At 39.1% G+C, this 9,348-nt stretch overlaps 1 protein-coding gene across 1 annotated transcript; it reads left to right on the top strand.

Moving 5' to 3' along the window:
• Positions 1-1,831: 1,831 nt before the first annotated feature.
• Positions 1,832-8,066, top strand: mep1a.1 (meprin A, alpha (PABA peptide hydrolase), tandem duplicate 1; the record flags this gene model as incomplete). Its single annotated transcript, XM_061052634.1, has 14 exons — positions 1,832-1,921; positions 2,012-2,036; positions 2,121-2,165; positions 2,276-2,316; positions 2,551-2,626; positions 2,790-2,907; positions 4,023-4,198; positions 4,393-4,614; positions 4,770-4,916; positions 5,035-5,250; positions 6,059-6,523; positions 7,389-7,562; positions 7,669-7,755; positions 7,852-8,066. Coding segments are annotated over 13 exons (1,845 nt in total), but the record flags the coding sequence as incomplete, so codon positions are not given.
• Positions 8,067-9,348: the final 1,282 nt, after the last annotated feature.

A 9,348-nucleotide genomic window follows, 5' to 3' on the forward strand; every position in this document is an offset into this window, starting at 1 on the left:
CATTAATGGGAAAAAAAGAAAAATAGAAGAAGAAAAAAGAAAAGGGGAATATGATAATAATAATGTATGTATATGGACGGCACATGTGTATGTATGTATATATATGTGCACTTTGAGTATGTGTATGTATGTATGTGTGAGTGTGGGTACACCAGACCAACCCAATTTACAGGCAGGCTTGGGAACATATAGCTTCTGAGTAATTTATGTTTAGAGTTTTTCCTTGTATTTTTTTTCCCATTGCCTGTTTCTGTTTTAAATTAAAACCCCTTCAAGAAAAATCAATTTTAAAAAATAAGTACACTGCAGACAGAAAAAACATCATGGATCTGTTACAGTATCCTGATATTAAAGGTGAATGATGACAGATATATAAGGAGAAAACGAGTGCAGCGCAGAATGGATTAGCAGTCCATTTACTCAAGAACAAACTACAAGTTCAAGGTGGGATATTTATTATGCCCCTCTACTGCAATGTGCAACGCACAGAGGAAGAATGGTGGGAAGAGTCTTGCCACCCCTGATCCACCATTGGAGGTAGTAGCCAATAGTATAAGAAACTGAGGTGTAATGAGGGGAAGGCGGTGGCAGTGTGTAAAGTTGGAGCTGGCAGGAAGAACAGAGGTGTGTTTGTGTGAACTGTGTGTTTACATGATGTGCTTATCAGGGTTTCCGAAATGTGGTTACACAAACGGGAACATATAACGCCATTGCAGATGTAATCTCTAAACGGCTGCTGTCACTAAAATGTAGCAAAAGATATTATCTGAACACTTTTGTCAAACATATTTACTTCCAAAACAACAACTAAAGCTGTAACTTCAACAACAACTCTTACTGCTTGTCAAGAGCGTCTTTGCAGTCTTTGATAGTCTGTTCAGATGCTTAACAGTACCACTTCCTCTTTAGCTGGGTGTGACCAATGCTTTCTGTTGTTTTTACAAACACAGTAAGCTATGCTTGTTACAGGTTCGTCCTGCATACTGTGAATGTAATTACACAGTTAGTCCACTAGAGGGCGTAGCGAGACTCTGTATATGATCCAGTTAAGGTGAAGACTAGAAGAGGTGTAGGATTGATTGGGACACGTAAACAGACAGTAGTAGTGGATACAACTGCTGAACTGTTTGTAGTCTCCCTTGCCTGACTCACCAACAAAACACTTTAGGGACACTGCTGATGACGGTGGCCCGTCCCCTCTTGCCGTTGCCTCAACCTCCTCTTCAAGTGCTGCCGCTGCTTTTGGCTGTCTCCATTTTTCGGTGATGATTCTAAAGGACACATGACAACTTGTGTGATGATGTTGTTGACCCACCAAAAGTCTTTCCAAAAGTATACATCAGGCAAATGAAAAACAGTAAACCTGGAGCAAGGACAAAAACATTCAACGAGGGCCAGAAATCAAAAGAATATAGACAGGTCAATCTTTCCAGCAATCCTACTAGATTTCATTTTTTTCAGAGATAAGAAAAAACATTTCAAATAATTAATGAACCAGTCAACTGACAGACTACTAATGTAAACAGACAATAAGCTTTCACAGGTATTGGTCTACCATATTTAATATAGGCTACTATAGTAGTAGGCTATACTACCATGTCCTTTAAAAGGCTCAAAATAAGTTACACTTTAATGTCTGAATTTCTCACTTTGGGATGCAATGAGACCAAATCAATTGTCGAGGGCCAATAGTGTAGAGAATGCAGTTCTCTTTTACACATGCACATGCACTTCATAAACCAGCTAACCAATAAGTAACAATGTGGAGGCAAAGTCCTTCAGTTATAACCAGCATAAACTTCATCAGCTTAAAGGTCGTCTCTTAACATAAACAAAGCAGCAACAGCTGGTGACACTCAGCCTGATGATGAAGAGAGTACTCCTCTTGTTTGCACTGGTGGCTATAACCACCTCATATGCTGTAAGTACTAATTTATTAATTATTTAATAATATGCACTGTGTGATACAATAACTACTGCATGGAAACTTACTCTGGTTTGTCTCATTCAGATACCTCTTTCCCCCAAGGTACATGGTATGTGCGATTAATATTTCTAGTATTACTAGTATTATTAAGGCTGTGAACGGTCTCAGAGATGTTTCTGTATTTGTTTTACAGAGGTGTATGAGAATGGGGAGGATGAGAACCCCATGCTAAACCTGGGTGAGCTATAACGTTTCAATTGGTCTTGCTCAATAACGTACACATTAAAACAGTGAATTACATTGTTGAAAAAAATCTTCCTTTTTCTATTGTTGGTACCCGTGCTGCAGGTTTGGATACCAACTTGTTTGAAGGGGATATTTTAATTCCTGTAAGTGTTTTTTCTTTTACCTTTGAGAACTTATTTATTGCTCAGTCGTGGCACATGTTTGAGTGGTGGATCCTCAGGTTGTTGTGATCTTGAGTCACGGCAGGGGCAGGGCTGTACTTATCTCAGATTACAAGATAGCTGTTATAGTGCATGTTTTTATTAGCTTGGATGGGGTTACAGGTCACAGTTTATGGTGATTAAAAAGTTATTTGAAACCCCTCTTTTATGTTGCAGGAAGGACGGAATGCCCTGATTGACAAATCATACAGATGGACATTTCCAATCCCATACATACTGGGTGATGATCTGGGTAAGTTTGGCCAATATTCAGTACAGAGATAAAACCCAACTACCTGTGGATCTTTGGAAAAACTCAGACACTTGTTAAACATCATGTAATGATGTTATCAAAGACTTTGTACAACCTGAATGAAAACAAATTATATTTTGAGAATTTTTCTTTCATTCCTCAGATCTCAATGCCAAGGGATGTGTCCACCAAGCTTTCGAAATGTACCGACTGAAGTCTTGTATTGACTTCAAACCTTATGAAGGAGAGAAGACATTCATCAAGTTTGAGAAGAGAGGAGGGTATAACTTCAGTTATAACATGAGTTTACTTGTTCAGCATAATCTGTTGTTGATAGCTGTTGATAGCAGTTTACAGAGTTAGAGTATTTCTGGAAATTAAAATGACCCTATGGATGTGTGTCTGCTGAAAAGAATCAAAAATACAAAATATAGACAGACGGTCGGCTGGATGAACAGCTGGACTAGATAGATGGGTAGATGGATGGATGATAGATGAATGATGGATGGTAGATGAATGATGGATGGATGATAGATGGATGATGGATGATAGATGGATGATGGATGAATGGCTGAATGGGTAGATGGATAGATTGATGATAAGTGAGTTGAACAAACCTTAAGGGGGGAGATTCTTCATATTATTTTCACAGATTTGAGAAAAACAGAATGATGAACTTCATAATTCCTGCCAACTCTTTGCATGTGAGATATTCAACGTATTTGGGTCTACATTTATGTATGCAAAGATGTAAAGGGGTATTAATATGCTAAAAATGTTGTAACAGTTTTTTAAATGGAGATACTAGAGTAAAAAAGTCACACAGATTTCTGAGCATTAGCTCAACTTGGCCACAATAAGCCATACCATGCCAAGTGCAGCTGTCAGCAAATGCCCTTTGTTATGGCTATGCCAAATTACTCATTTTATTTGTAAGAGAAGGAATATAATATTCTGCTAACAAAAGTTACTCCATTTGTTTTTTTCAAAATTGTCAACAGTATAACAGGAAGGCATAAATGAGCAGTAATTTCCCCTCCATATCGACTCAACTCTAGTATCTAGTTTTCTCATAGAGTTTGGTTACATTTTCTGATTGGTATGTTTTTTATAGTTATCTTTGGAATTGACTCTTTTTTTCTTACCCTTATTTACTAACTGCAAATCCAGTATTTTTACCGGTAGCATTCAAAAACAGCTGGATCTTGTCTCTTTAAAACTTAAGATTTATAACAGATAGCCTGGTGCATAGGAAAATGAGGAAGAATGTAATGATAATATACTTTTGGTAAGATGGGAAAAAACCGAGTGTTGGTCAGGCTCCTAGAACTAAAAGATAGATTGATTTGAGTCTGAAAATAACCTCCTCAATGTGTGTCTGTTTTTACTCTCATAGGTGTTTCTCCAGCGTCGGTGACCAGCAAAATGGTCAGATTTTGTCGTTGGGGTCAGGCTGTGACCACAAGGCAGTGATTGAACATGAACTCCTCCACGCTCTAGGATTTTACCATGAACAGTCCCGTACAGACAGGGACGACTATGTCGACATCTGGCTGGATCAGGTTACACCAGGTATGTGTTCAGTCCTTGGTCCATACTTGTTTTTTTTACTTTTAATCGTTTGACTTTAATTCCAATATTTTATTGTTCAGAATGTTGAGATGTTAATGATGTGAATGTTATGGTAAACCCAGAAATGATGAAATCTATTGTCTCTTTGACTATTTAATGTAGCAGAAAAGACTAAACATGATATTTCCCCACAGGATTACAACATAACTTCAACAAATACAACGATGACTTCATCACTGATCAAAACACAGCATACGACTATGAGTCCATCATGCATTATAGGCCCTTCTCATTTAATAAGAACGAATCCGTCCCCACTATCACCACAAAAATCCCAGAGTTCTACAACATTATTGGCCAGTACCTTGACTTCAGTCAGATGGACACCCTCAGGCTCAACCGGATGTACAACTGTTGTATGTATATGTGATATCTTAATCTTTTCATCTTCGTGATAAAAGTGAACAATGGGCAGAATGACATTGAGAAAGTATACCGTTTAAAGAGTTATGGTGACAAAATGGGTTAAGAATTTACATAACTCAATGAATCCCCACCCACATCTCTCCAGCTGGTCCTCTCACACTGCTGGACCAGTGTGCTTTTGAGTTCGCCAGCATCTGCGGTATGATCCATGCCTCCCCTAGTGATGCTGACTGGGTTCGTACCAAGAGCATTGCTGGGTCAGAGGATCACACACTCCTGGGAAGATGCAAAGGTCTGAGTCGAATGTTGTCTCTTTTTTAAATTAGAACAAGTAATTATTCTCAGTTCAGACAAAAACTAAGTGGACTATAGTGTTGTGACATTTTGTCTTATTTTGTCCGACTTTCTAGATGCTGGTTTCTTCATGTACTTCAGCACCATGACTGGAAAGCCTCAGGAGTCCGCTTTGCTGGAATCCCGAACCCTGTACCCCAAAAGAAAGCTTCAGTGTCTGCAGTTCTTCTACAAGATGACTGGACACTCGAGTGACAGACTGGTGATTTGGGTCAGAATGGATGATGGCACAGGCACAGTTCGTAGAATGAAGAAAATACACACCTTTAATGGTATTTATTATGAGTGTGCATGTTTACATTGGACCCATACATCACAGCAGATACCTGGAGCGTAGTTTCTTGAGACATCATCAAAAAGATCCAAATTAGACAATTCCTGTCTACACAGTATATTACCTCATTCACTCACAGTCAGTGGCGAGTAGATTGGAATAGTCACATTTCTTTTGGATTTCTCCAAGCTAGCTGTTTCTTCTTGCTTCCAGTATTAGTGTCAAGCTAGCCAACTTGCCTGTTGACTTTGTGTTTCCTTAATGGACAGATATGAAAGTGGTATCATTCAGATTAAAAACTATACATGAAAGCTAAGGGTTAATGTTAAAGGTTAGTTTCCCCACTTTTCAATCCTATCTGTATGTTTTTCAGTCAGGTTTTCCCTTGCAGTTTTCCGAGTAAGGTGTCATTATTTGTAGGATTTTGGATTTGTATACTGGCTACAAAGAGGGATTATGGCTCATATTTTCATTCTTGGATATTCAGTCATATTTATTGGAGCCAGAGGATGTGCCACAGTTATAAAGCAGAGGATGTCGGAGCTATGGCTAAGTAGTGGCATGCACGCCATGAACAGAAAGGCAATGCAAACAAAGCTCCAAAAGCAGGATAACTCTCTGGTTATGCAGAATGAACTGAGGAGTCCAATGCTTAAATTAACTAAATACTTTCAACAATGATCGAACATCTGAATGCAACATATTACCCTCATGTAACACCCCACTGCTTCACAATCCTTCTTAAGTCATATCATAAAGCCGCAAACACTAATATTTGTCGTCTTGTCCCTTTTTCTTGTCTCCAGCTGATACAGACCACTCATGGAAGATCGGCCATGTCCAAATGGAGGTAGGAGTGAAATTCCGGTATGCTTTCCAAGCTGTGCGTGGTAATCCCTCTGCATCAGCGGGCGGTATCTACATCGACGACATAAGCTTGAGCGAAACACGTTGTCCTAATGCTGTGTGGAGGATCCAGAACTTCTCCAAGATCATGGAAACAGCTGATGTCAACACAGTTATTGAAAGCCCTCGCTTCTACAGCCCGGAAGGATACGGTTATGGTGTCCGCGTCATCCCTTTGTCGAGTTACAAGGATTACACAGGGAACTACGTCGGGCTTTACTTCCACTTGGCCAGTGGTGAAAATGATGTGGTGATGCAGTGGCCAGCAGTGAACAGGCAGGCGAAATTGGTGGTAATGGACCAGAACCCAGACATAACGCTGAGGATGTCTACTGCTCGGAGCCTCACAACTGATATGATGATGAGTAAGTCCAAAAGGCTGAACAATGAATAAAACATAAACGTGAGTTTTCTGGCATTGTGTTTGCCAGAACTCTTATAGACTGCAAAAATATTACACTGGAAAGTAAAGTTTAATTTATAGTCCAAATAAAAAAAAAATCCACATTGAATCTCTTTAACCAAACCCATCAAGACAATATCTAAAAAGTAAGCTCAGTGATCAAGGCTGCTCTTTGTTATCGTAGAGGAAGTCCACTTCAAAGTCCACTTTGATATTCCTTAAATTAGCAGGCATGCTAGTAGCTCACAATGGTAATGTTTTCAGTACAGTGTCGTGAATAGTGAATAATGAATAATGAATAATGACAACATTTCTATTGTTTAAGACCAACAAGTGAATCATTCTAAGCATGTAAGAAGGTTAACCTTTGCATGACACTTTTGTTTTAAATTGAGTTATTACTTTGTAATGATTTAGCTCATATGGTCAAGTATTGAAACAAATTTATTATTGTAACGCAATGATGGTGCTATATGAAAAATGATCAACACAGTTATTACAAGCTATCCTAAAAAGGTAATCAATGTCTATATTACTTCCTGCATTCGAACCAAAACCACACACTTAACCACCTAATGGTGCTGCAGGACAAAGTAAAAGATAGTCATCAGGGTTCATTCCCCGTCAGAGATCTTTGTTATCAAACTCTCATGAAAATCCATCCAAAAACCATTTTCCATTTCACTCCTGAACATAAGGATGGACGAAGCAGCCAAAAGCCATCAACCATCAAAAGTTTAAGCAACACAGTGTGTTTAAAGACTACAGGGTCATGAGGAATGGGATCCCTCCTCACTTGGTTGCTCTGTCTTTTTTGTGTCTTCCAGCACCAGATGGAAAGTTTTTTTGGGACAATCCCTCCAAGGTGGGGACCTATGATGCTTCCTGTAGTTGCTACAGAGGTGAATCATGGGGCTGGAGAAACTTTGTCAAGCACTTTGACCTCAATCGTCGGGATTATCTCAAGAACGACGACCTCATCATCTTCATTGACTTTGACGGTATGTCAACGAATGAACATCTTTGATCCAATCACTCCTCTCCAGTTCGATGTTTTAAAAATGTGCCAGGATGCAGATATACGTAAATATTTTTTTTTGTCCACAGATATAACATCACTAATTAAAACAGAAGTCCCAATTAAACCAAAGGAATAAAGTCAAGCAGGATTGTTTTAATCAGCTGGAGTCGGAGGTAAGACATTAGACACATTCGTTTTTGAAAACTACATCAAACTTGTTGGTGATCAAAATAATATAAAAAGTGATTTTTTTCATGTACAATGTGTAGATGCACAATCATGCAGCTGGGATGACAAGAATACATGTGATGATGGAGGGAGGATGACATTACACTGCTTCGACACAGTATCAAACCTCAACACATGAATAAGAATGTCAGGAGATATGCATGTTATATGATATACAAGTAAAACCATTTCTTTAACAATCATTACAAAGTTATTTCTGATTGAGCTGTTGTCTTAATAAAAGCTATCAAATAAGTCTTTGCTGTGTTTGTTTGTTTTCTTTTTGTGACTCCAAAAGGGCGTGTATTTAATGCCAATGAAAACAGAAAATGATCTATAAATGTTAAACACATGTTTGATTTTAATTTGTCCGTGTCAGAATGCAAATAAAGTCGGATTAGTCTTGATTTTGAAGTTCAAGTCAAGTCTCAAGTCTTAAAGGAGCAATATGTAACTCTGACACCTAGTTTTGAAAATTGGTGCTGCAGTCCAAATTCAAAACATTGGAGAGAGCTGTCTCCCCTCACCCCCTCCTCTCTAGAATGGATGTGCACACAGGTTGCTATGTCGTGGACACTGAATCTTCAGTGTTTAGCCAGCTCTGCATTAGGCTTGAAACCTTTCTGCATTCTAACCTCTCTCCATTTTAGAAAAGCATCCCCAATAGTCATCCAAGTTTTACCACGTTTTTGTTCGTGGAGCTGATTAAAAAAAATGTTGAGGCTTTTTAGGCCCGGTAGAATCAGTTATATCTGAACCGAGGGGCGTCCAAAACGGTAGTGTAGAGGTGCCGTAAAATGGCATACTTCTCTGGTCAAAACAAATACAGACCATTCAGGATGGTAAACAAAAGGAGGATATACTAACTGCTGTGTTGCTGACTGAGAAACCAGCACTTCAACATAGCTTCCTTAATGTCTGATAATTTAGTAAGGTCATTCTATGATTTCATTCAGTAGATATCTTACATATTGGTCCTTTAAGGGGCAAGACCAATTCAAGTTTCAAGACTTTTAATCTATCTGCAAGTCCAATTCAAGTCTCTCTTATGGTTTTAATAATCCATCCATCCATTATCTGTATCACTTGTGTCATTCGAGGTCGTAGAGGGTTGGAGTCGATCCTAGCTGTCATTGGGCAAGAGGCAGGGTAGAACTGGACTGGTCACCAGTCAATCACAGGGCTGACATGTGACACGGAGATCATGCAAACTCAACATACAGGGGGCCACGTGTCTGACTGGGGATTCACGGCTCAAGTATAGGAATATAGAGGGTACTGCAAGACAGTTTTCTGAAGAAGCAGACTATATTACAACTGTCGCCAGCTACAGAGCTGTGGAAGTCAAACCCATTAACAACGTAACTGTTTGTTTTGTTGACTTAAGGACAAAGCATATCAATCCGGTTGATTAGGTTGCCTCTGCACAGGGTTGACACTGCTCTCATCAGCACATGTGCCTGCTAACACACCTGACAACATGTAGCCTCAGCAATAAAAGAAGACATGATGGCACGTGTGAAAATCCTGTTACTCAT

Source organism: Labrus mixtus, chromosome 12 (assembly GCF_963584025.1).
Source record: "Labrus mixtus chromosome 12, fLabMix1.1, whole genome shotgun sequence".
In the NCBI taxonomy this organism is placed as follows: Eukaryota; Metazoa; Chordata; class Actinopteri; order Labriformes; family Labridae; genus Labrus; species Labrus mixtus.